Source organism: Podarcis erhardii, assembly GCF_964252035.2.
Source record: "Podarcis erhardii genome assembly, chromosome: 5".
In the NCBI taxonomy this organism is placed as follows: Eukaryota; Metazoa; Chordata; class Lepidosauria; order Squamata; family Lacertidae; genus Podarcis; species Podarcis erhardii.
In genome coordinates this window covers 65914764-65942220 of record NC_138509.1, presented here as the reverse complement: position 1 = coordinate 65942220, position 27457 = coordinate 65914764, and the positions used below count along the sequence as shown (strand labels likewise).

The 27457-nt window shown below is 42.0% G+C and overlaps 2 protein-coding genes across 9 annotated transcripts in view; one reads left to right on the top strand and one right to left on the bottom strand.

The window, feature by feature from the left end:
* The window catches only part of GPC1 (glypican 1), a 199084-nt gene extending 175247 nt beyond the window's left edge, over window positions 1–23837 (top strand). Inside the window, exons 4-9 of the mRNA XM_081861583.1 lie at window positions 10700–10865; window positions 13930–14060; window positions 16535–16654; window positions 18364–18497; window positions 19459–19634; window positions 20754–23837. Of these exons, the coding sequence (XP_081717709.1) occupies window positions 10700–10865; window positions 13930–14060; window positions 16535–16654; window positions 18364–18497; window positions 19459–19634; window positions 20754–20974 (948 nt within the window). The 3' untranslated portion in view covers window positions 20975–23837. The remainder of the gene's footprint in view (window positions 1–10699; window positions 10866–13929; window positions 14061–16534; window positions 16655–18363; window positions 18498–19458; window positions 19635–20753) is intronic.
* Window positions 22236–27457, bottom strand: part of ANKMY1 (ankyrin repeat and MYND domain containing 1) — a 43165-nt gene continuing 37943 nt past the window's right edge. For all 8 annotated transcript variants that reach the window (XM_081861508.1, XM_081861510.1, XM_081861513.1 and 5 more), the window contains one exon: window positions 22236–26757. In XM_081861508.1, the coding sequence (XP_081717634.1) occupies window positions 26519–26757 (239 nt within the window). In that variant the 3' untranslated portion in view covers window positions 22236–26518. The remainder of the gene's footprint in view (window positions 26758–27457) is intronic.

The window sequence follows — 27457 nt, the reverse complement described above, 5'->3', positions numbered from 1 at the left end:
ACTGTAAATTCTAATGTTAAGAACAAGTTTTACAACCCACATTTAAATTTTTTAGTAAATAATAAGTCAAGCTGTGATATTGCCAGTGTAAGTAAGGAATAATGATCATTGTGTTTTATTTTCTGGAAATAATAGCATTTATTTTAAACTTTATATTGATTTTATTAGTGTCGCACTCAAAATACTGTACCATGTACATATGCTTATTAAAGAACGTACTCAGGTAGCGGACCTGATATTTTTAAATATTCCTTTTACTTTAAAAGCTACATTTCCTACATACACAACATAATTAGAATTCAAAGTTGATGGTAACTATACAGTTAGTGGCAGGCTTCGTGATTAATGTGAATCATTCACGTTGAATTTTCAATTTAAAGTTTGGTGCAAAAAATCAAAGCATGTGAATTCACTGCATTTCCCCATTGAATAAAAGTATCTGTACAGTTTTTGGTTGCCATCTGAACACGTTTACCCATGAATAAACATGTATATTAACTAATAATATCATTTTCAATGCATTAAAATTATATCATTTTCAATGCATTAAAATGAATATTCTCCTATTTTAAATGATAATTCTCTAATATGGTCATGAATCGAGAATATTCTCAAAAGATTATTCTCTCAAATTTAACGTCACTAGTCATGACTTCCCCCCAATAATAATGAAAGCTGTAGTTCGTTAAAGATGCTGAGAGTTGATTGGAGACCCCTATTCCCCTCCCACAGTTACAATTCCCAGAGTACCCTTTGATGGGAATCGATTGATCAACTACCCTAGGAAGTGTTTTTGCCAATATCTGGGTCCCAAACCATTTAGGGCTGTAAACATCAGAGTTGGTAACCAGTATAGCTCTTTTAAGATAGAGGCAGGGTGCTCATGGTCTGCTTCCCTTCCAGCATTCAAGCCACAGCATTTTGCACTAGTTGTTATTTCCAGGTCATCTTCAGGGGCAACCCACATTACAGTTGTACAACTTGGAGATTACCAAAGCTGGGTTAACCATGGCTAGGCTATCCCTACCAAAAACAGCCATTGTAGTTTGGCAGAATTAAGTAAAACAGGCCAATACCACAGAAGAGGCAAGATGATTTTTTGTCAGTCATTTCAAGTGAAAAACCCTGCATGCAGTGGTGTCCTCAGCCATTTACACACCTTTGTATGTACACTTGATTTTTTTAGGGTTAGAGTGATAATTTCCCCTTAGACTTCTATGTGTATTGATCTCTGGAGATCAGTTTGTCACCTTTTCAGAGGTCTGAATAGGCAAATGAAATGAACTGTGTATCTCCCTCCCCCCCCCCCCATTTCTAGCATATTTTTAGCTCAGGCAAAATGTGTGTGTCCCAGCAATAAACTGTCAAGGATGGAAGTGAGTTGGTCAAGCACCAGGCTTCTGTCAAAAGATATATGCTATTTAAAAAATGATGCTCTGGATTAACAGAAAAATATTACAGTCTGTTGCAGACTTTATATACTAAACCGTTTTGTAGATTCATCTCCACTCATCACATCTAATTTGACTACAGCCCTATCATGATACTTGGAGAGCCCTACACATTTTCTCCTTCGTGATAATCTTTTCATTTATCATTAGTCTTGCCTCTTGGTCCTGTTCTCTAAGGCCAAGTTTGCTTTCCCACAATAGATGACTATTCAAGGACAGTTTTGCAGAAAATGAAGGATGTAAATGGGCTATAATTAGGGCTGAGCCAATGTAACTTTTCCAAAGCAATAATGGGCGCTGGGTTAGGAACATCCCCCTATACCTTATTATCTTCATTTTTGGATGGCTGTTCACAGCCACAGTATTCTCTGTTACTGTACCTCCTCTGGAATCATTTTCTGTTTTTTGCTCACTATGTAATCCTGGTCGATTGGAGATCACGTAGTGAACAAGATGATATCACACAATTTTATAGATTTCACATTGCTGTGCAGCCAGAGGAGGAGCACTGCCCATTTGCTTAAGGAGCTGGGAGGTGCTGCTCTCTTCCAGCAGTGAGAGCAGGTCACAAAAATTCTTAACACCTGGGAGTAAGTCCCCGTTGAATTCATTATGACTTACTATGGTTAGGATTGTGCTGCTGGTATGTCCTCTTCAAGCCTGTCTCATAACAGCCACTTCTTAAGGCTATATTTAGAAGCTCTTTCAAAAAGCTAAATAACTGCATCTAAAGCAGGAAACTTAAGATGATGATAAAGAAGATCTAAATGTATTTCTGCTATGCACACACATGCACGTTCATTTTATATCTTTGATTTGGATAAAGCAGGGTAGGGTGGGGGGAAAATAAATCACTCTTCAAATGCAAAGGATTATGATGCTTTGCTGTTATTGCTATCTCCAGGTGCACCTCTCTTCCATAGAATATCTGCTGTCTTTTTCCTTTTTTTGCACGTTGATAATATCTGTCAGACAGAAAACCTTGGAGCATTAGTCCCTTTAAGTGATATATCATGAGTTCTCTGAAGTTTAAGATTCTGCCACCATGCTAGATGGGACATGCGTTTTTCTAAATGCCCTGAATTGCAACTGACCACTCAACAAGAAAACACACAGCCAATCAAGTTTTTGTGGTATTTAACGGGGAAAACCCAAATCTCTCCCTCCCTCTTTCACACCCACACACCTTTTTAGGCACGTCTCAGAGAGATGCTGAGTGCATCTCTCAGTACTGATTGTAACTGCACAATAATGGCTAGTGACAGCCTTCTTGAAATGTCAGTGTTTATCAGGAACAAGGTGCTATACCAAAGGGTGTGCTTCTGTCGCATTAGCCTCTGAAATCAACTTCATGTTGTATCAAATATCAGTATAACATCCTGACTCATTCTGTTTTGTGTACTCTTGTATATATGTCCCCTTGTATTGACAGACCATTAATTCACTAACAGGGCAATCTTATGCATGTATACTTGAGCATAAGTGTGCATAAGATTGCAGCTTTAAGGGACTTAACTACACATCACCTTAAATGTGTTACCTGACTTGTCATCAGGGTGTTTAAAATCAAGAGGGGGGAGGCTCATCAAGATTAGGACCACAGATTAGGACCATTAGGAGGGGAGGTTTAACCCTTCCTTCTCCTGCCACAATTCGAAAGAAATTATCCTTCTACCCTCATAGAGGAATGGGGGGAATCTCTCACTGGTGCCAACTCTCACTAGTTTCACTGTTTCTATGCAGAGGGATTCCCTCCCCCCCCCCCCCCGCCCGATGACAGCAGCTAAATATTCCCTCTCCATGTGCTGTAGCATCAGTCTAAATCCCATCCCAACTTGGTGTCACTTCAAGCAGTATAAAGTGATGTAGAGTACTAGTTAGTTCTCTAATTTGCTTTTGTGAAGTTTTAACAAAGGCTGAAGTGATTTGAAAGTGAGGAAAATGACACTTGAGTCATTAAGAATTTCTGACTCATCTGTTTCGGTGGAGGCTGTTTTCATCATTACAGACCATGAACTGGCAACCCACAAGTGTTCTTGATGGTATAAACAATCCTTTAATGAGTTCCATTATAATATATTTATTGTTTAATGCAGGAACTAGTGAAATGGCCCATCCTTGTGATGGATAGGGGATATGTAGACATTGCAGACAGAGACCCCTATGTATCGGAGGGGGGGGGGTTCCAGTCTAGAGAGAAGCACACGAGCCTGTGGTCTTTCCCCATCATTCCTCTTGAGTGCTGTCCATTGAGGAAAGTATTATTTGTAAAGGCCCAACAAGAGGCAGTTCAAAATTGGAGGCAGGACAGAGTGGGTCATAGGGAAAGAAAAAGATAAAAGAAAGTTGGAAACGGACAGCTGTCTTTGCCAGACAGAGTACAGTGGTACCTTGGTTCTTGAACTTCTTCTATTCTGGGAGCCTGTTCGACTCCCGAAACTGTTCGAAAACCAAGGCATGGCTTTTGATTGGTTGCAGGAGCTTCTTGCACTCAAGCAGAAGCCACGTCGGACGTTCAGATTCCAAAAAATGTTCACAAACTGGAACACTTACTTCTGGGTTTGCTTCGTTCAGGAGCTGATTTGTTCGACAACTAAGCCGTTTGAGAACCAGGGTACCACTGTATATATGTCTGTTAGTAAATACTTTTGGTTTATATTTTTAACCCAGATGGTAATTTATTCTTGGCAATAGATAACTGCAGCTTGCACAATGCCGGTTTTACACACCTGGCTAGGTCAGCATGGTGCTGAGCTTGCACATCCAGTTTGACAGGCGACTGACAAAAGGTAGATGCTCTTTGAGCATATGTTGAGTCTTTGTCAAAGTTAGACTGCCTGTAACTGCCCTTCTCCCTCCGAGTCCATTGTTCAAAAAGACAGGAAAGCAAAATATTGTTGTGCATTTGAAGTGAACAGCAAACCTCTGGTTGACTCCTTAGTTAGAATACCTTGGCATGAAAATAATGAAATGTGTATATTAAGAACATATCAGATTACATTTGCCTTGATCTGTTACTTATCTAAATTATTTATTCATTCCCAAAGGATTAATGTGCGTACGAACAAAGAAATTCTTCACTAGGAAATTTAGACAGGTCTGAACAAGTTTTTTTTAAAACACCGATCCCTCCCTAATATGACCCTTGGAAAATGCCTCTTTAATTCCCCTCAATTAAAAGGTAAAGACAGATTGCAAGCGTCTGGCAAAGATTTCCTCCACACCTGCTCAACGAAAGCATGTAGGAACACATCTCAGTGAGAGAGATGCCCACTTGCCAGATTTTATCTGCTGCGACTGCTCCTGAGTGAGACCATAAGGAAGAAATTTTAGGAGAACTGTGTTTGCATAAAGATTGCATTGTTGTTTCTCTTCACTGAGTTGTCAAGTGATATTAGAAAGGCCTTCACAGTCCTGAAGATTTGACCTGGTATGAACTGATCTTCATGAAATTCTTGTCTTAATGAAAGTAGCATTGACAGGAGTACACCCAGGTATTTCAGCAGATGCAGTTACAAGAACAGGATTGATGGTGCTTGGCAAAACCATTCGCTGTCATGTACTGCATTCACACTGCACCAGATTGTTTAAAAATGGAACAAATCTTGTTATCCTTTGCTTTGGCTACATTCCTTGTGTTCTGATTTCCATGCACCCAGAAATGACAGGCTTTAATCTGATAATTGTTATGTTGATCATTGAGTGTTTTGGTTTAAGATAGTCCTCTCCACTCCTGCCTACGTAACTTTTCATCAGTTTTGAATTAGCAAGAGAAATTTTACTTGGCAGTGATTTGAGTGAAAAGCTGCATTTTCAGAAATATTCCAGCTATTCAGAATGGGAGTCGGGTATGTTTTAAAAACAATTTATTGGATCAAAGCAGCACTTTCTGCATGTCATGAGGATGATCCAGCTAATCAGCCCATTTCAGTTCCACTGATTGCAGTAGGAAAGGCTTATGCATATGCTGAACTCTCATATTAGAAGCAATGAGATGTGTCTGTTCAACTTTGACTTCATTGTACCCCATATGTTTCCCATGTTTTTATTGATTGGTTGATTGAATTTATATACCGCCCTATAACCAGAGGCTCAGGACAGTTCACAGAATAAAATCAAAATATAAGACCACAAAATACATAATCAAAATAAAAATATCAACCCAATAACCCCTGTCCTCCATTTATGACCTTTCTTGTGTGGTTGCATGCTGGGGGTTGTTGCAACAGCTGGTGTGCACAGGAAATGTGTTTTGTGAATTAAAAAGAGAAATCAGTGGAGTCCATAAAGACTTAAGCCATTTCCACACACAGACAGCAAATGTGATGCCATCTTTTCCACCCATCCGCATGTGTTCATTGAATGCATGGAGAAGAATCCAATAATTACAAAAGGTCTTTAGCATGTCATCTTTGATTGGTAGACAAACTAGTGACAGATAGTCATCAAATAAATGAGGAGTCGGTGGGCTGACATTCTCTGGCATAATTTGGTGATGGAAGAGGTTACCTGCTATGTAAAAGTAGGCAGAGACTGAGCAAGACCAGCTGACTTCTTAAGGCTTCTGATCACCTCTCCTTAATTATAATGAGATTCCCAGCATATTTTGTTCCAGCCCCAATATTTCCCCATGGAGGGACCATGCCCAGTGGCTGCTTGTTGGGAGAGTCAAAGAGTGTTGTGACTTGATTGACCCAGTTCTTACAACCATTTGGGGACTCTCCCTCTGCCTCCTAGCAATAGGATGCGAGGACCAGCATGTCATCCTCCAAGCACTGTGTGCCTGAAAATGGGACCAGTGGTACTCCAGCATGTGCTGTTTTTCCCCATTCACACAGTGCTGCTACAAGCTGCTGGAATCCTCTTCCTTGTTTATCCACATATACACATAGAGGAAAGTGAACAACAGCCTGGACAGCTTGTGAAATACTGAACGGTCCAGTATGAGAAAGCACAGTCAACTAAGAGTTGTATAAGGAACCATGAGGGAGCTATATTGCATTTATCAAATACTACCTGAGGAATACTAATGGCTGCAGTTGGAAACATTTCTCAGTACCAGTAGCAAATAATGACTTACACAGAGGAACATTGCATGTGAAGCATGGACTGATATGAATCTTAACTTCTTAGACAATGATGCCACAAAGCTTAGATAGGGGGTGTGGTTGGTTTAGGATCAGAATATTTCCCTAAGGTCCTGAAACCCTGATTTCAATCTTTGCTTTGTGGTTGCATCCATTGTAGGAACTTGATTAGGACTCTTTATTCAAGTAGATGAAATTACTGTTTGCCCGAGATCCCTTTATGTCAGGACAAATGCAAGTTGATATAGAAGCTCTCCACTCTACAGTCTCCATTTGACCTAAATCAAGAAAGTATTGGGATCCTTACCAGGGCTAGCCCAATACATTTTGCTGCCTAAGATGAAGGACAAGATGGAATCCCCAGCATTCCACAAACAGATGCCATCCTGACTGGTAATTGAGCCTTCCTTCATCACTGCACATGAGGCACGAGGTCATTTTAGGGGATCCAAGACAGACCATATGGCAACAGAGGAAAATGACTGGGGGGCTCAGGAGGAATTGTAGGGGGTTGATGTTGCTGCCACCTGAGGTGGTTACCTCGCCCTGTCTAATCGTAGAGCCAGGAATTCTTAAAGAATACTGAAGGCTGCACAGATTGATGGGTTTGCCATACTATAACTATTCAGTTTATAAGTACACCAAGCATTAATGCACATTTCCAAAGACTGTGTTTCATATCTGTCTTCTCAAGGAACTTCAGTTGGAACCAGGAGTTTCACTTCATCCATGATACCTCCATGGTGGCTTTGTTTGTTTGAGAGCCTGATCTCGCAATTGTACTGCTTTTTCCCATGCACTTGCTCCAAACTTTGGTGCCAGCTCAGAGTGCCTGGATAATTCTGTGGAATGCTCTGACCTGGACATTGTGTTCTGGGCTTTGATGTACAACTGAAAAAATAGCTTATTCTCCAGGAATCTGTTCTGTACACTAGTGCTGGATTACATTAGAAACCAGAACTGCCGTGGAACAATTCCAGCACTTGCCTTTCCGTATCTGGGATAGATCTGAAGATGATTCTGCATGATCCATGCACACAGAAATCCATTTCAGGTGGAACTGGTCTTTAGGCTGTTTGTACAGCTGCACACTGGGGGTATTTGTCAATCTTTCCCTCCCCTCTCCTTTCAGTCTTTAAGAATATTATAAATCTTCTTGGAATTCAGATGCAATATACCCAAAACCCATTCTGGGAACTCATGTAAATCCTAGTTCCCTGTTCTGTTTTGTAGTCTGCTGGTGCACGTCATGATTTCATTTAGACTCTTAGGTCTCTGCTTTTACATTATGCTGGTGGTATGGGAGCTATTGAAGCATATTTCATTCCCATACCACTGAAGCAACATGGAATACCCACACTCCACCCCATACCAACATTGCCCCAGTTTACGAGAAAGGAGGTAAAGCACATGGTTGCCTGACATAGGGCCTTTTCACATGTGACTCTCGTGACTGTAGAATGATCAGTGTGGTGTAGTGGTTAAGAGCAGTATTCTCGTAATCTGGGGAACCGGGTTCGCGTCTCCGCTCCTCCACATGCAGCTGCTGGGTGACCTTGGGCCAGTCACACTTCTTTGAAGTCTCTCAGCCCCACTCACCTCACAGAGTGTTTGTTGTGGGGGAGGAAGGGAAAGGAGAATGTTAGCCGCTTTGAGACTCCTGAAGGGGAGTGAAAGGCGGGATATCAAATCCAAACTCCTCCTCCTCCATCTCCTCAGGGAGACTTGTCCTGTGTTGAGTTTGATGTATTTTTAGTGCTAGGTGAAAAACTTTAGTTTTGTAGGCCTTTTTCAATTTTAAAGTTTATTTAGATTGTTGTTTTAACCTGCTCTGGTACTAATATACTTTTTATTGCTCTTGTGCCGGTTGTTTTTACTTCTAAATCTTGCTTAGCCTCTCTGAAAACCCTTTGGCTGAAGATCAGGAATAAAAAAAGTCCCAAATAAATAAACAATAAATACGTGTGGGTTGCTTCCCTGCCAGAGGGTAGCCTGCTGGTCTCCACACCTGGTGATGGTCAAGCTGATCAAAAACCATGCCTAGAATACTTTCAGACATTCTTTCCATAGGAAATTCAGGTTTTGAGCATTTGGTTGTTTATTAAAAAAGAAAAGCCTTTTATCTTTGCAGCACCTTCAAGATTAACTTGTTTTATTTTAACTCTGTGAGCTTTTGTAGACTCCAGTCTGCTTCATCGGATTCTGAAATGGACATCTAGGGACAAAATCAAAGTGTATGACAGACTGAACTGTCTATGAAAGCTCATGCTGGCAAAATAAAATAAGTTTGACTTAAAGTTCCCACAAAGGCCAAGCCTTTTCTTTTAAAATATCTCCATAATAATCATTCTTGGGAGCGAATTTGTAATTGAAAACTGTTAACATGGCAGTGTTAAGAAACCATAAATAAGCTTTGGAAAGGCACAAGGAAGAGGAACAAACTAAAAGGCAAGTAGTTTCTTGCTACTGCTTTTTGTCCTACACACAGAATGATTTTCACTACTTATACACAGTTATTCTGCAGGGCTGTGTGTTTCTCATGTGCCTGCGGTCATGTTCTCTTCCTAATGAGGTGGATCATAGCTGATGAAAGCATATGCCATAATATATTTGTTAGACTTTAGGATGCCAAGAGATTCTTAACTGTTTTTGCTGCAAGAGATTAATGTTCCTACCCTTCTGGAAACGGGGATGTTTTTCTCCATTAGGGCAAGCTTGGTGCAGGCTCGTTTCTAGAAGACTGGTTAGCTGGGAAAGGGAAGGAGCTCCTGCTCTGTAAACTTTTCCTCTGAGCGGTCCCCACTTTTAAATCATTACTATTTTTGTTTAAATCATTACTATTTTTGACATCACAATAATGCCAAATGAAAATAATGAAAATCTTGCATGTCAACACTTTTAATAAATCTTGGTCTTTTAGATTTTTTTTAATCGGTGGGATTATTGTGTGTGTGTGTGTTGTTTTTCTCTGGTTGATTAATTTCTGTTCTTTGAAACTATTATCCTTTGATTGCCTTGCTATTTACCGAAGGACTGAAGCGCCACCCAGTGATCACCAGAGAGGACTGAAATGATTCCGACAAATTTAATCCCAGGCATTAAGACTCATATGCCTCAATCCAGTGCCAATCCAGCTAGGAGCACTGCCTGTGTGTGTCCCTAGCTGAATTTGGAAACCTATGTGGTCTGGGTGAATGCCTGACTGTGCCCCAGTAAGCAAACAGATGCCTCTGGGAGCCTGCAACAGGGCATGAAGGTTCTGCCCCAGCCTTGGTGTTCCTTAGCTTGCAGATTCTAAACATGGAGATTCCCTATCTAGCTGCCATAACGGGCCTCTCCTCTACTAATTTATCCAGGCCCCTTTTAAAGCCATTATTCACATGTTGCACTGAGCACAGGTATAAACTGTGGACAACTGTCTGTGTGAAGCACTGTGCACTTCTTGATTTGTGCAGCTCAGACTTTACACTCGTTCTTGTTAGTTCTTAACGTCCCACAAGGCTCTCAGTTGTTTTTGTTGCAGGCGTCTTAACATTGATATTTTATGTCACTGTTTGGCTTTTGACAGTATTTGATATTTAGGTTCAACAGTTTTGTGACAGTTTGAGCCATTACCCGGAATGATATTTAACATTTTATCATTGTTGTCATTCTTAACAGTATTTAGTAGCCGGCAGCTTTTGACACTTGCTTTTTCATACCTGGCAAAACCCTCAAGAGAGAAGTCCAGAGTGGCCGACCAGCCTAAGGGACTCAAAACCTTAATTTTCAAGGTCACATTTTAGTCAGATTCTACATTTAAGAATTTGAAACATTGTGAGGTTTTTCGTTCTGCTCAGCTCTAATGATAGACTTAAATTTGAGATAAATTTAGCCATACCCATGAATTTCAGATAGTAAACTATTTACTGTTCTCCTTAATGAGCACAAGGATTTGTTTTCAAATTGTACAGATTGCTGTGTGTGTGTTTCTCCCCCCCCCCCTTTTCCCCAAATCCCTTCTGCTTTCTTTGTGTGTCTGTTTGTTTATTCAGATTGTAAATTTGCAGGCAGGACTCTGTTCTCTTTTATCCTGCATTTTATATTGTACAGCTGCTGCTTCTGTCTTTCATTTTCTTTTTCTGGTGGCACTTAGGAAATAATGGCTGTGTTCTTTTAAAGGTCCCACTGAGCCAATATTGCACTCGGGCTATTATGAAGCTGATGTACTGTGCACATTGCCGGGGCATGTCCAACGTAAAGCCCTGCAACGGCTATTGCCGCAATGTCTTGAAAGGCTGCCTGGCCAATCAAGCAGACCTGGACCCTGAATGGAAGAACCTGATTGGTAAGAAGAGCAGGCAACTGCACATTATTTCACTTTGGCTGGTCTTTTGCATGTAATTTCCCCCCTCCCTTCCCCCCCCCCAATCAATAGAGTGCAGTTTTGGAGACCAAACAGATCAATTGATAGAAGCATTCACAATCCCTTTGCACTAAATTCTAAACACTATCGATATGTGTAGATGTTTCTGAAGCACCACTTCATCCTGTAGACTAAGTGCATACCTGCATTTCGGCTTCCCATGCTCTGGGCCTGGATGCTTTTAACTGCTAAGGATTTGCAAAGTGGCATTGTAAAAAGCTATTTCATTCTAGAAGATCCCAGATTCAGCATTTAGCACTGGGTTACGCAAACTGTGTCTCTCTCGGCAGACCTGAACTTGCCTCTCTCTGTAGTGTGAGGAGAACAAACAGAAGCATGGGCTAAAGAGCCTGGAATACGTGCGCATGGTGGTAGGAAAGAAATTTGGGTGACCATTGGGTGATCATTTGGCCATTCAAAATCCACCAATGTTTTGGTCAAATAACAAATTTCCTTTTGAGAAATTTGAATAAAATGAATCACAATTGGGAGCAGCAACGTCTTTTTTCTCCTGAAAGCTCTGTGCATATCTGCAATTATACAAACATTTAGGAGGAGTGGCATTCATCAGCAGAATGAACAGGACAATTGCTGGAATCACCAAGGGAGAAAAGACTAGGCTAGCTTTGCAGTATTTCCCCTTAATTAACTTGTGAGTCCTGTGGCAATAAGTATGTGCTTTAACACATGGGGGGATTAGTGGGTTGTCTTTGTTTTTGTTTTTATTATGTATTTTGTGGTTTTTATATTGTGGGTTTGTTTTTGTTGTGAACCACCCTGAGATCTGAGGTTGTATACAAATTTAATAAATAAATAATAATAAATAAATTGACAGAAGCAATCACCACCCTTTCTGTAAGACGTTAGAAGGCTTTTAAAAAGCAAGTTGCTGTTCCTCGTTTGCCCCATTGTTATAACCGGTTAATTTTAGTGCAAGTAGGAGGATGAAATGGAGTCTAATTCCTGATACTTGAACCTATGGGCTTGACATCTTTTGTTGGTTTAAGCTTGTTCTGGAGACCCACTGAATGAAGTTGTTTGTTTGAGAAATAGACACAGTACAGCTTATACTGCATGTAGTGCTGAGATGGTATTGGGAGCCAGCATGCTATAGTGGCTAAGTCTGGGAAGATCCGGGTTCAAATCCCTGCTCAGCCATCAAGGTCACTGAGTGACTCTGGGCCAGGCACACGCTTTCGTAGCCTGACCCTGCATCACAGGGCTGTTGTAAGGATAAGATTGGAGGTGAGAACCATGCCTGCCACCCTGAACTCTTTGGAGGAAAGGTGGTGATATAGATGTAAAAGAAGAAGAAGAAGAAGAAGAAGAAGAAGAGGAGGAGGAGAGTTGGAAGAGACCACAAGGGCCATCGAGTCCAACCCCCTGCCAAGCAGGAAACACCATCAGAGCACTCCTGACATATGGTTGTCAATCCTCTGCTTAAAGACCTCCAAAGAAGGAGACTCCACCACACTCCTTGGCAGCAAATTCCACTGTTGAACAGCTCTTACTGTCAGGAAGTTCTTCCTAATGTTTAGGTGGAATCTTCTTTCTTGTAGTTTGGATCCATTGCTCCGTGTCTGCTTCTCTGGAGCAGCAGAAAACAACCTTTCTCCCTCCTCTATGTGACATCCTTTTATATATTTGAACATGGCTATCATAACCTCCTCTTCTCCAGGCTAAACATGCCCAGCTCCCTTAGCCGTTCTTCATAAGGCATCGTTTCCAGGCCTTTGACCATTTTGGTTGCCCTCCTCTGGACATGTTCCAGTTTGTCAGTGTCCTTCTTGAACTGTGGTGCCCAGAACTGGACACAGTACTCCAGGTGAGGTCTGACCAGAGCAGAATACAGTGACACTATTACTTCCCTTGATCTAGATGCTATACTCCTATTGATGCAGCCCAGAATTGCATTGGCTTTTTTAGCTGCCACGTCACACTGTTGGCTAATGTCAAGTTTGTGGTCAACCAAGACTCCTAGATCCTTTTCACATGTACTGCTCTGAAGCCAGGTGTCACCCATCTTGTATTTGTGCCTCTCATTTTTTTTGCCCAAGTGCAATACTTTACATTTCTCCCTGTTAAAATTCATCTTGTTTGTTTTGGCCCAGTTCTCTAATCTGTGAAGGTCATTTTGAAGTGTGATCCTGTCCTCTGGGGTGTTAGCCACCCCTCCCAGTTTGGTGTCATCTGCAAATTTGATCAGGATGCCCTTGAGTCCTAGAAGGCTAGGAATAGTTTTTCAAAATAAAAATAAAAATTCCTAGTGCATATATGATACTGTAATCATAAGAATTACAGAAAAAAGCAGAGACTGCACCTTGCCAACAAGGGTCCATATAGTTAAAGCCATGGTTTTCCCAGTAGTGATGTATGGAAGTGAGAGCAGGACCATAAAGAAGGCTGATCGCCGGAGAATTGATGCTTTTGAATTATGGTGCTGGAGGAGACTCTTGAGAGTCACATGGACTGCAAGAAGATCAAACCTATCCATTCTCAAGGAAATCAGCCCTGAGTGCCCACTGGAAGGACAGATCATGAAGCTGAGGCTCCAATACTTTGGCCACCTCATGAGAAGAGAGGGCTCCCTGGAAAAGATCCTGATGTTGGGAAAGATGGAGGGCACAAGGAGAAGGGGATGACAGAGGATGAGATGGTTGGACAGTGTTCTCGAAGCTACAAACATGAGTTTGACCAAACTGCGGGAGGCAGTGGAAGACAGGAGTGCCTGGCGTGCTCCGGTCCATGGGGTCACGAAGAGTCAGACACGACTAAACAACAACAACAATCATAAGAATGTGGGGATTTAGCTCCTTATAGGCTAAATTCCACATGACTCACAGTCTCCCTGGGAATAAATGAATATATAGAAGAACCCATTGAGATACTCTACATGTCCAGTGCTGGTATATAATGATTACCTAGGTTTTTGAAACATTATTTGCATGGTGCATTCTTAAATGGTGTCTGTTATTTACCCTGATAGATTCACTGCTGTTGGTCGCTGACCGCTTTGATGGACCATCCAATGTAGACATAGTCATTGGTACAATTCATACCAGGATTGCAGAAGCCATTTCAAATATGCAGGAGAACAGAGAATCTATAAAATCCAAGGTAAAAGCCAGACTGCAAAAGCTGAAAATGCAGTTTACTTAACAGCGATATTTCATTTATTGTATGTATTTATATCATGCCTTACCTCCATGTTACAAAGTTTGCCATTAAGACATGTATCAGCCCTGCTTAGCTTCAGCCTTCAGATCATGCCCTCGGAGCTTTTGGCCTCCGCCATTTTCATATCTGCCATCTCAGGCAAAGTAACGCCAAGAGAATTCCAACAATTTCTGCTGAATGACATTAGGCCCTGGGTTGTTCCTTTCATGAGTACTGGACAGGCAGAGATAGCCTGATTATCTTGCCTGTCTTCTTTACTTGCACATCTTTGCCAGAGCCTATCTCCCTTCTGCCATAGGAGCTGGCCGGCTTCCCCTGAGAATCCCACCTGTCTCTCCTTCATCCTCCTTGATTTCACAAGATTTTCACAGCTGCATTTCTGAGCAGAATGTGATACATTAGCCCTGCATGGAGGGAATTCGCTTCTTCATCAGTCCTAAAACTGTGTAGCTCCCCATCCAACTGAGTCAGATGTTAACAGCGGAATAATTTGTGCTCCTGAAGCCCAGCTGCTTTCCCCATGATTCCTAAGAACTGTAACTAACAGGTGCTGATGGAGAATGAATCGGGAACTGACTGGCAAGTAGATAAGTCACTGATAGGCCAGCAGGGATGGAGGAAACAGCAGTGCTGCACAAAATACAGTGTTAATTCAACACAGAAATAGAGCCATCAATTCAGGGGGAGAGAGAGAGAGAGAGAGAGAGAGCGCGCGCGCGCACAGAGGGACGAATGAATCTATACCTCCCAGAAGGTATTTTTCATTGCTCTTGCATGTTTTTATGCCCCTAAAAGAATTGCTTTGTAATAACCGCAGTAATAAACTATAACTACAGCTACAGTGATGAAGCTGGATTCATTTGTCTCTTTCATAAAACAAATTTGGGAATATTTTATATACAAGCATTAAAAAGAAATGGCTAGCAAGGCAGTAGGCTCACCTTGTAAATCACAGATATGGGCCAAAGTGCACCATAAATGACATCCACATTGTCTATCATTATGATACAATTAATCTGAAACTCTGCTCCAGGGCAAGTTAGCCAGGTTGTTATCTTCTGCAGTGTGAGCACCCAAAACCCAGTTAACCATTCAGCCAGCTAGAGTGTTGGTAGCTGTCACACAGAATTATCACACAGAAATCAGATTCCACGTTGGTGGCAGCATCAGAATCCCAGATTTTAAAAGGATTGTTCTTCTACAATCCCTTTTTTCTGTTCTTAAAAGGAAGTTACAGCAGTGGAGGGGTTATTGTTCCCTTAAAAACAACAACCAATTATATATATCTCAGCAGTTTAAAACAACAGCACATACATAAAACCTGGGATAAAGATTTCTATTGAGAAAGCTTTTTGAAAGAGAAACATACCGTATTTTTCGCCCTATAGAACGCACTTTTCCCCCTCCAAAAATGAAGGGGAAATGTGTGTGCGTCCTATGGGGCGAATGCAGGCTTTCGCTGAAGCCTGGAGAGCGAGGGGGGTCGGTGCGCACCGACCCCTCTCGCTCTCCAGGCTTTAGGAAGCTATCCGCTAGCCGTGGGAGACGCAGCTCTCCCACAGCTAGCAGAGAGCTTGCCTGCACCCAGAAGCTTGGGGCGCGCTGAACTCCGCACGCCCCAAGCTTTGGGCTTCGCGCAGCGCTCCGCTAGCCGTGGGAGAGCTGCGCCAAGTCGCGTGGCTCTCCCACAGCTAGCGGATAGCAGCCTGTTCTGGGGGCTGGGGTCGGGGGAAGCTCGGGCTTCCCCAGCCCCGCACCTGGGGGGGAAATAATTTTTTTTTCTTTATCCCCCCCCCAAAAAAAACTAGGTGCATCCTATGGGCCGGTGCGTCCGGGGGGGGGGGGGGAATACGGTATTTAGCAAGCGCTGGAAGGGCAGTAGAGAAGGTGCCTGCCAGGTGTATAATGGGAGGAAGTTCCAAAGGGTAAGAACACTAAAGGCCCAATTCCAACATCATGCAGAATGGGTCTCCCTTTAGAACAGTATCTGCGGGATGCACTGCAGAACATAGTGATCGGTTGGAGAGGAATCCTTAATTCACTGGTTCAATTGCAGCTAAACTGAGATTTGATTTGGGTGAAGGGCCCTAGCTCAATGGCAGGGCATATGACTTGAATGCAAATGTACCAAACCTTTGCATTTTCAGCTAAGACTGGAAGAAATATGCACCTGAAATTGTGGAGATCTGCTGCCAGTTACTAAACTAGACAGATCCATGGTCTGAACTAGTACAAAGCAGCTTCCTATGTCCCCAAAGCAATGCGATATCTGAAAATTGGATTACTGTTGTGTTAAGATTGGTATGTGTGAGCAAATGTGAAGTTAGGAAGAAATATGATTAACAGGGGCATATTTTACAGCTGTGACTTATTAGATAAATGCTTTGCTATTAAGTTTCGTTTATTTTCTCCAGACCTTTCAAGGTTGTGGAAATCCCAAACTCAACTCAAAAGCTTCCAGCGCTGAGGAAAAGAAGAGGCGAGGAAAGTATGTCAGTGAAGATAAACCTTCAGGGCTTAGTTCAGAGAAACTTGTGAGTATGGAATTTAGTTCTGACTTTTTTAGAAATGCTTCTGTATGGAAACAATCTGTGTGGCCCGTTGCTTAGAATAGCACTGGTTCAAGGTCACACAGAGAGCTTCCAGGTTGGCTGCTGGTTGGAAAGCCAATCTTCCCAGTCACAGTCTGACACCCTAACACCAAGTCACCAGTGGAGGTCATCTTCCTGGTTTAATTATTCTTTTGATGACGCCATTGGCATTTTTGAGATACTCCGCTCATAACAATTTCAGGAAATGTGGGCTGCCACTGCTTTGTTCCTTCCACTCAAGCACTCACAGGCACTGTTAGTATAACCCAGTCTGTCTCCTGAGTGAAAATACAGCCTCGCTGCAATGCTGTTGCAACTTAATATTTAAGAAACTAACATGAAAAATAAATGGGATAGTTCCGAGTACAGTCGTACCTTGGATCCCGAATGCAAGTCGAACATTTTGGGTTCCAAACACCACAATCCCGGAAGTGAGTGTTCTGGTTTACAAATGTTATTTGGAACCCGAACGTCTGGCACAGCTTCCGATTGGCTGCAGGAAGTCGCGCCTTGGTTTCCAAACGTTTTGGAAGTCAAACGGACTTCCGGAATGGATTCCGTTCGACTTCTGACGTATGACTGTAGTGGCCTTTCCCTCCCTTTGATTTTGGGACCTCTCTCAGTAATGTCAATGAAGTTCTAACTCTTGTTCCAGCAATGCAGGTTTATCCAGTCATTACTCAGCCTTACCCAGTGCATAAAGGTAAAGGGACCCCTGACCATTAGGTCCAGTCGTGACCGACTCTGGGGTTGCAGCACTCATCTCGCTTTATTGGCCGAGGGAGCCGGCGTTTGTCCGCAGACAGCTTCCGGGTCATGTGGCCAGCATGACCAAGCTGCTTCTGGCGAACCAGAGCAGCACACGGAAACGCTGTTTACCTTTCCCACCGGAGCAGTACCAATTTATCTACTTGCACTTTGATGTGCTTTCGAACTGCTAGGTTGGCAGGAGCAGGGACTGAGCAACGGGAGTTCACCCCGTCACGGGGATTCGAACCACCGACCTTCTGATTGGCAAGTCCTAGACTCCTTGGTTTAACCCACAGTGCCACCCATGTCCCTTTTTTTACTGGCATACGTCAATGTTATTAGTCACCACTAGCCACCTTCTTGAAGAAAGTTGGTCTTCAACTTACTAATACATCCTGACAGTTACTCACCCACTCTCCTTCTTTGCCAAGCTCTTCTACCATTTTAGTGCTTCTGCTCCCAGGCCAGGCATTCTGGATGCTCTGGGTCCATTTATCCTTCATAAGTACATAGGAAGAGGCCTGTTGGATTAAACCAAAGGCTCATCTAGACCATCATCTGTTCTCTCAGTGGCCAACTAGATGCCTGTGGAAAGCCCACAAGCAGGATAGGGGTTTGAGAGCTTTTCTCTTGATTTTTCTTGGGAGAACTTAAATAAATGTTGTGTTGATAGCTTTCTGCTGTATAAAATAGCAGCTTCGGTAAAGTAGCCTGTCTTGAATTGTGTACTAAAAAACAACTATGGAAATTGTAGCAGTCTTGCATTGTTGTAAGTGGATTAACAACTGCCCAGCGTTTGAACCCATAAGTTCTGGATCAGTTTATCATGACTGAGCTTGGAATTCAAAATGTCACTTTCAAACACCTTCCTCCTTCAGCTTTGATTCTTCTCCATCTGGCAGGTTTCAGATGCCAAAGGGAAGCTGAGAGAAATAAGGGACTTCTGGGTTGCCCTCCCAAGCACACTTTGCAATGAAAAAGTTTCCTCTGGTTCTGTGAATGAGGACAGGTGCTGGAATGGAATGGCCAAAAGCGGGTAAGGCTGGTCAAAATGTGACGGAAGTTCAGCAGGGTGAAGTACACTCACACACCAGTTTCATGAAGCTTTGTAATCTGTAAATATGAGCCCCATTATGGGGTAGGTAAGAGAGAAAAGGCAGAGTTTGCCTAGTCGAGAGAGTCAACATTAGTAGTCATTGGGATCCTGTCCTTTTCCTTGCTTAGACTGAGCCCCACATAAACACACACATGCTTAGGCAAAAAGATGGCTGCTGGTGCTGTTATTCCCTGCACCTGGTTCAAACGTAATGCTGAGCCATAGTTTAAGAAGCCAGTCACAGGACTGAGAGATCTTTCATCCCACCCACCCCCAATCTCTGGTTTAGGGCCTCCCTAAACACCAATTTAGAACCAGTATTTCTTTTTAGAAGGGTTATTTAGCAGTGTTAGAATGCCTTTAACCAGGGTTAGGGGAGACCTAAAGCCAAGATATAGCAGGTGGAGGCAGAGGGCAAGTGGAATTTGTGCCCACAAGATCAATTCCTAAACCATGTTGTCAGAATTCTAGGTTTGATGTTATGATCAGAAGAGTGTTGAAGGCTGCAGTAATGTTGGTGAGTTGCAAAGACTTAGATGCAAGTTAAAGATCGTGACCTAATTCCAATGTAGCACTAAACAGTAATGATATTATGCGCATGAGTAGCAGCAGGCCTTGGGTTTGCATCTTCCCTGCTCCCCTGATGTGACACCATGGACATTTGAAACATCTGCTTCCTCTTCTAGGCAACAGTTTGGTCCCAGCTTTTATTGAAACAAACCATAGTTTAAACTAACCAAAGTCTACCTAGTTCTGACATAATAACAAACTTTTGGAAGCAGATGGTCCTCCTTGTGACCATGTCAGAATGCGCAAACCAGGTCAATGTCTTAAATCAATTGTGATAATGTTTGATACCCTAAAGTTGGCTTCTTGCATGAACACACGTGGCTCTTTGCAGGTATCTTCCAGATGTGATGGGAGACGGACTAGCCAATCAAATCAATAACCCAGAAGTTGAGGTAGACATTACTAAACCAGACATGACTATTCGCCAGCAAATCATGCAGTTGAAGATAATGACAAATCGACTGCGCAATGCATATAATGGGAATGACGTGGATTTTCAGGATACAAGTAAGTACGGAGCTGAGAAAAGGCAACAGTGTTGTGCTGTGGAGGTGGCACAATCTATATCATGCATACTTATATGATATGATTTATATGATTAGCAGTTGAAATAAAGAGTTCTGCAGGATTCCATGTTCAGAAAGCAACAGAACATCAAAGAGGTTCAGTTCACAATTCTGTTATGCCATACTTAATGTAGAGCCAGTGCACGGAAGCAGTGGCAAGTTGGCTGCTGCAAGTATTGCCCTTATTTGCTGACACCCAAGAACTGGAGTGCAAGAGATCTAGTTAGTAACGCTTGGTGATTTTACTCCTCCCTCTCTAGAGTGCTGGCTGCTACATCCATATCTTTATACAGGCATTGCCAAGACTTGTGCACCTGAGATTGCCCACTGTCTTCCCAGGGTTTCTTCTCCCTATCAGTCCCTAATGCCTCATTTCAATGGACAAACTCCAGCTTTCCTCTGACTGTTCAGCAGCAGCAGGGGTTTCAAGCTTGGGAGGATGCTGTAGCTCAGGATGGTACAGTGGTACCTTGGGTTACAGACGCTTCAGGTTACAGTCGCTTCAGGTTAAAGACTATCTAACCCAGAAATAGTACCTCGGGTTAAGAACTTTGCTTCAGGATGAGAACAGAAATCGCATGGCAGCAGTGGGGCAGCAGTGGGAGGCCCCATTAGCTAAAATGGTACCTCAGGTTAAGAACAGTTTCAGGTTAAGAACGGACCTCCAGAACGAATTAAGTTCTTAACCCGAGGTACCACTGTAGTTCAAAATATTGCTCCTTTCTGTAATTAGTCCTTAGGAGCCTGTGGGCTCAAGTCCCCTGGTAACTACAGTAACAATGAGAACATGCCCAACTTTGGTTTGCTAAAAATGTGGATTGAAAGGCTCCGCACAGAATTTGGTCCACTCATCCCATTTTCCCCACCAGCTTTTGGGTGGTTTGTTAAATGTGGGCAACGTTTAACAAGGGTGAGGTGAGATATATACCCCTGCTTCACTGCATTCCAAATTCTTCATTTGCTTTCCCTGGCTTTATGGCAACAGCAATGCACATGGTGTGGTTTAATTTGCAAGCTCTTTTGGAACTGCCATGCTTACTTGAACTTTTGTCTTGCCTAGGTGATGACATTAGTGGTTCTGGAAGCGGCGATAGTTGCATTGACGACATCTGTGGCAAAAAACTGTCCAAGAGCGCTAGCACCAGGCCGCCAGAGACACATCCAATGCCTAAGCAGTCTGGACAAGGTGTTGGTGGAAATAGCAGCAACATACTTTTGCCTTCTTCCTTTCTTTTATTACTTTCTCTGGCTGCTGTTGCAGCACAGTACCTGCGGCGGTAACTCATTTGTGCGGCCGTGAAAGAGACTGTGGGTGGTTGTGGTCTTAACTTTGCCAAAAATGTGGACTATATTTAATTCATCTTGGCAAAATGAGGGAGATAAAACGTTCTTGATTGTTTGTGATGACCTGGCAGTGCTAGAACTGGTCTTTTCCCCCTCCCCTTTCTTTTTTGGTCTTCTTTCAATGCTGGGGCCTTCTTTCTTTACCTCTTTTTATCATTAATTTGCCACAACGAGACACTTAGGAGCCTACAACAGATCTTGGCAGATATGGGCAATGGGTAAAAAGGACAAATGACCTTCAAGGCCACATCATTTTTATTGACCCCAATAAAACACACAAGTATCTCATATTCTTATTTAGCTGTAGCCAAAGATGTGCTGCAATTGTTTAAAACAATACACCTTTTTTAATTTAAAAATCTTCCAGGTGCTGTAACAGTTCATTATTTTCCATTAAGCAAGTGGCAAATGGTCCTTCCTGTGTATTATGGGATTATGGTGGAATTTGGAACGAAATTACTTTAATTGGCAAATACCTCTGTTAAAATGAGTGGTTGAAGCCACTTAATATTTCTCTCCTACATCTAAATGAATTAGAGTGAGATTCAAGTTTTGCATGATCCTTTGAAAGTAGCATTCAAAATTGATAAAATGCAATACAGAATTGTAATATGCAACATTATGCTAGAAATATGCATGGGGAGATTTCTGTCTGGGAAGCATTGTTTTCAGTTTGAGGCTGAAAATTTTCCCGTTATTAATAGTGACAACAGTTGACTTTTACCAAAGGGATGATGCAAAGAAACTGCTTTGTGTGTTATTACTGATCCTGTTAGCAAAGCCTGGAGGCGACTAATTGTTTGGCCCAGGGAACAATTATATACTGTCAAACACCCCAGGGAATTTCCATGGCTACAACCTGCCCAAAGTACCACCAATTATGCCAGTGGAAAGCAGACCAAAGCCATAGTTTGAGTCATCAAGTCAACCAGCTGCTACCTTATTTCATCTCACATCGGCATAGTTAACCTTATGTTCTCTAGTCCTTGTTTAGTAAAACTGCTTCACTTCAGCTAATTTCCTGATTGTTGCTACATATTTGCCAGGAGTATTGTCTGATATCAAGGTGGAAGGGGTTGGAGGAAAGAGGGGCTGTCCAACCACATATCTACAGCAATAGATTCTCCTATGTATTTCGCCGTTGAGACACAGTTCTCTGCTTTGGGTTCTTTTGGCACAGCCATAAACTTTTTTCACCCCCTCTTTCAAAAATATCTAGCATAGAAAGGCCAGTCCTATTCATGTTGTTGAGTGATAGGAAGCCTTCGACACAATCTTTGCTGTTAATTCATTTATATCATGACTTTCCTTTTAGGACACAGGGATTATGAAAGCATATTTTTTACATTTAATATATAGATATATGGGCTTTGCATAAATGTCAAAAACATTTCTCTTCTGCATCAAAGACAAATGCATTTCTTAACGACAGCATTCAAAAAGGCAGAATTACAGAATCAGTTATAAAACATGCAGAGTTAGCAGGGAAGCCATTCTAGTATTGTGGCACATGAATTAATGCAAGCAAATTAATTCAAATGAATTATCTTTCCCATTCCCGTCCCTATTTGTTTTTCTACAACACTGGGAGAAATTAATTTCCTAATCACTTCAATCAGTATTGGAGGCTGCCAAAAACATCACCAGAATGTTGAAAATACGCTACTGAAGTCTTGACGCCAGAACGAATCTGTTGCCCCAAAGAACACCTGCTTTTGCACACATTACTTTCAGTCCCTTGTTAAGTAGAACAATACACCACCCCACTTTCATTATTGATCTTGTCCATCTAATATATTTATTTTTGTTCTCAGTTTAGACCATTCTTAATAATTCTGAATACAAATGAGGCATGAAAAGCAAATATCCTGCCTCCTTTGAACGTGAAGTTCAAATGCCTGGGAAAAAATGGAGTGCCACATTCAAATAGCATTATATATGTAGCCTTCTGTTGGTAAAAAATAGAAATGAAATGCTATACACATTGAGGTAAAAATGAAACAGCTGCCATTTCCTCCCCCTTGAATGAAAATCTTCTGCCAAACTGCTGGAGAGCTGTAAACTCAACACAGTCCTGGGCTCAAACTATGAGAGAACTAGGGCCTGGTGCGTTTACTCTGTTGCTTTTAACTCGGCCTGCCACATCACATCTGAAACAGAAACTGGCGGTGTGAAAATATTTTTTTCTAAGAGGAATGTGCAAATAGGGACTGATGGCCCTCGCCCTCCACTTCCCTCCCCAAAGCTTGTCCCTCCCAGCCAACTTTACTTCCCGTATGAGAGCCCAATTGAGGAAAACATGACATTGGAGAGAGAGGCTATGCTGCAAGGAAGCAGGCCGTGAGGGGGTGGAGGTTTTTAGGGCCCATTTGCTGAATCCTGATTTTTATACGCAGTTGGGCCATCCCGTATTTAAATAAATGAGTCTGCCACTCCTTTGAGCCTCATTTGTCATTTGAGCCTCGGTCTCTTGATAAATGCTAAATCTAATGCTCTTAGGATCTGAAGTTTTGTGATTTAAAAAGTTTCATATATATATATATATGAATGACATTGCTCTGTTTTGATGTTTTAAAACACCTTATAAAACCCAAGCCCTTTGCAAAGCTGTCAGCCAGAAACCTGTCACGGTTTTTTTTCTTTTTGTGCCATAATGTCTTTTTCAGTGGAGGGCTGAGGGTCAAAAGAGGCTTTAAGAGCACTGATATTTATCATTTACAAATGACAAACAACCTATAATTTTCTGGTGGGCTTGTTAGAGAGTTATGGTACAAATATATCCAGAGTACACCTTGGCTTTTTTTAAAAAAAATGCAGTTCTATCTGCAAAATTAAGATTTATTTCACTTACTGGCATTCTTGGCCATTTATATATTTCTTTTGGTTACCAAGTTCCTGTAACTATCTTGCACTGTTGAACTATGTTCTTTGAATCCTTGTATAAATAAAATAAAAAAAAGCCTGGAGACTTAAATCTAGATGAATGTCCCTTGCAACAACATGCTGCTTTATTTGTTCTGTTTTTACTGATTTTCAGCAGGTGCCAGACTAGCATCATGAAAAAGTATTTGTCAACTTGCTGATGATAATAATAGCATGAATAATGGTCTGCCATACCTGTATACTGTTAAAATAGCTACATCTTGATTAGTATTGCTATGCATTTACTCAGAAGCAAGTCTTAAGTTTGATGGGCCTTAGTCCTTAGTAAGTGTATTTAGGATAGCGCCATTAATGCTAACACTTGAAGGCAATGAGCCACCTAGCTACTGTGGCGCACCAATATGTGATGCCCTTCTAACTCCCTATAACTGAATGTTGTAATCGACAGACACCAAAATGTATTTTTATCCAGAATGGTGTGACCAGGACAGCAGCCACCTATGTATGGGCCGGAGTACAGTTAAGAGCCTTTTATGCATTACATCCAACACATGGAGCTCCCACATGGTTTTTCAGTAGTCCCTCTCAGAGCAGCTGTTGTTTTGATCAGCCCTCCTTTCCAAGTCAGTGTACAGTATTTAGGACTGGTGTTCAAATGTTAAAGCATGCTTAATGGTCCAGAGAACCAGAGGAGAGGCACTTCTAGATAAACAGTGCCTACTGGAGGAAAAATTGTACACCTGTCCCAGTCCATTATGTGGATGATCTGTGTTGGATTTAGTTGCCCAGATCTAGCAGCAGAGATGCAAGCGTGGAAAGAGGTTTATGCACATAAATCTGGTGTAGACAGGGGCATAACAGCCTCCTGCAGAGAAAAAATGCCTGCATCCAAAACCTGCTGGCTCCCAGCACAGCTACCAAGGGGTACTCCCTGATTTCTCAGCAGCCAGACCCTCTGTCTCCTGGCCCCCTCCTCTCCTGCCTCTGAGTCTGAACTTCCCTCTGCCCCAGCCTCTTCCTGCTCACTAAGTCCTGTTGCCTCTTCAGCTTCTGACACCTCCCCCCCCCCCATCTTCTCCCTCTGGCCACTCATCACCATCCCACCACCAATCCCCTGGCTCTGAGCCTTCTTCCTTTGGAAGGTTCCCCAGCTGGGGCCTCCCAACACTGCTCTATATCCAGCCAATCCATGCCACAAAGGCCTCAGCAACATGTTATATAAATTGCATATCCATCACTAATATATACACAAATAAACAACCAACCAGCAAACTGTCATCCTAAATGAGGATGAATTGCCAATCCACAATACCATTAAATAAACATATATATGGGTTTAAATTGTCTGAATGCTATCAAGCAAATGAAGCAGCCTGAATCATAGCAATCCGCTGTGTTCGCTGGGTTGAGCATGGGCTAGAACACAATTATTTCACATGATACAGCATGCAAATAGAACATTTGATATAAACATGCCTTGTAGTCCTTTATTTAAATTCACTACAAAAATAAGGGGGGAAATGGTATTTCAGAATTATTTTTATTGTGCAATATTTAAAACCAGTTATGTCAGACACAAAAAAAATCAGGTCAACAGATTCTTCCATTTAACAATGTAGTATAGGGACCACAAATCAGTGAAATCAGTGGTAAGCATAATAACTCTGTCCTCTACTGTGACTAACCTTTTCATGTCTGGTTGCAATCACTAACCCCTGCTGAGCCTTCCAGCCCACCTCTAAAAAAAATTCCACCAACTGCAATAGGATCTGTAACAGTGCAGATCACTAATGCAGTTGCTGAAGTACCTCTCAAACAGAGTCCACAATTTCAAAACAATCACTTCAGCTAATACTACTGAATGGAATTGAGATCAATTCTATACTCTCCTATTAACATATACAGATAATCTGGGCCAGATTCTTCCACTTTGTTCCCTCAGATCCCAAAGCTTGAGTCAGTAAATGTTCACTGGATTAAGGACTGGAACCTGAGTTTGCTTCCCCATTTATTGGACCAGCTGTATTTATCTCCCTACTAACTGTACACGTGCAAACGATTTCATCCCACACATTTCCTACTGCTGCCAGTTCTTAGAACAAAAAGACTACCATAGGCAAAGGCCCTGGTCTGTGAAGCCTAAAGTGCTTTGAAAAGACTACTTTCCACTGAGTACACACAATTAGCAGGCAAAAGTCCTATTGCCACCAGGTAGGAACAAACTAAAGCCCTTGATGTCTGGAACGACAAGGCACTAGCTGAAAAACAAGCAGATTTTTTGCCCTCTTGCCTACCAGCTCATCCCAAATCAAAGTGTTTTGAACTGTTTATATATTTTTGTATTCTTTAAATGTGAAAAACTTTGGTTTTATGTTTGTATAGAAGCGCTGACCTTGGAAAGATACAGATATTTCACTACTACGTCCACGTTACCCAACCTCACTTTAAATAATGTAAATGGGTTTCAGTACTGACACAAGAATGCAAAGTTCCTTTGATTATATCTTCTAGCGTCCTCCCCCCCCCCCCCGTTCTCCCTTATGTAGTATTTTTCACATCAAATTACAGGTGAGCTGTACCAGTAAAAGGTAGAAGCATTTAAATGTAACTATAGTTCCCAGTATAAGGGAGATCTGCATGGCTGCTGCTCTTCTCAGGGTGTTTTGACACTGCCTCTTTCAGTTGTTTTGTCACATCTTTCAATTGCTGCTTCTTCCTTTTCTCCTCCTCCTCTTTTCTACGTCTGGCTCTTTCACTCTCTCCCTCTTTGCCTTCCTTCTTCTTTCTGGTTGGAGCCACTTTGCTCTTCTGAATACGACCAGACTTGGTTATCCGCACTGGCAGAAAAGTATAGATATATATATGTGTTACATTAATTTTATAACAAACCCATGCAAGAATGCAGTGAATTGCCAAAGGTGGAACTAAAATTATTCAATGTGTTTTTAGTCACTGCCCACTAGTGGGCTTTTAGATAAGTTACTCTGTGAAATTCCTGCTACAATTGTGTATTGAGTTCCTCTCCACTTTCAGTCACTCTCTCTCCTGCCCATGGTGGCAAAATGTTTCAGAGAAAGAGGGCAGGCAGGATCCATAAAGGTGTTCATCTATTTAGTCATCTGCATCTTTTTCTAACCTTCTTCCCTTTCTGCGGAAATTGAGCAGCTTAGAATAACAGGATTGGGGGGGGGGGATACAAGAGGGCACAAGGCAAAATAGCACCACACATACATCTTCTGTCTTGGATTCATTTCTAGAAACAATTTCAGAAAATGGGAAGGAAAGGCGTGTTGCAATGGGGAAGGGAGGTGCTAACAATGCACAGAAAATGAGTTCTTGCCTAACAACTGACAGTTGCTAACAACTACACCGACATATTGACTGATCATTGTTTGACTGTGTTTTCTCTGTTTTCAATACTGACAAAGCAGGAGCAACAGATACACGAGCTGAACAGCAAGAAATAGCTTTTGCAAACATTTGTATCACTACTGAATGGTGTCCCTCCTTTGGGTAATCTTTCAGAGAATGCTGGTA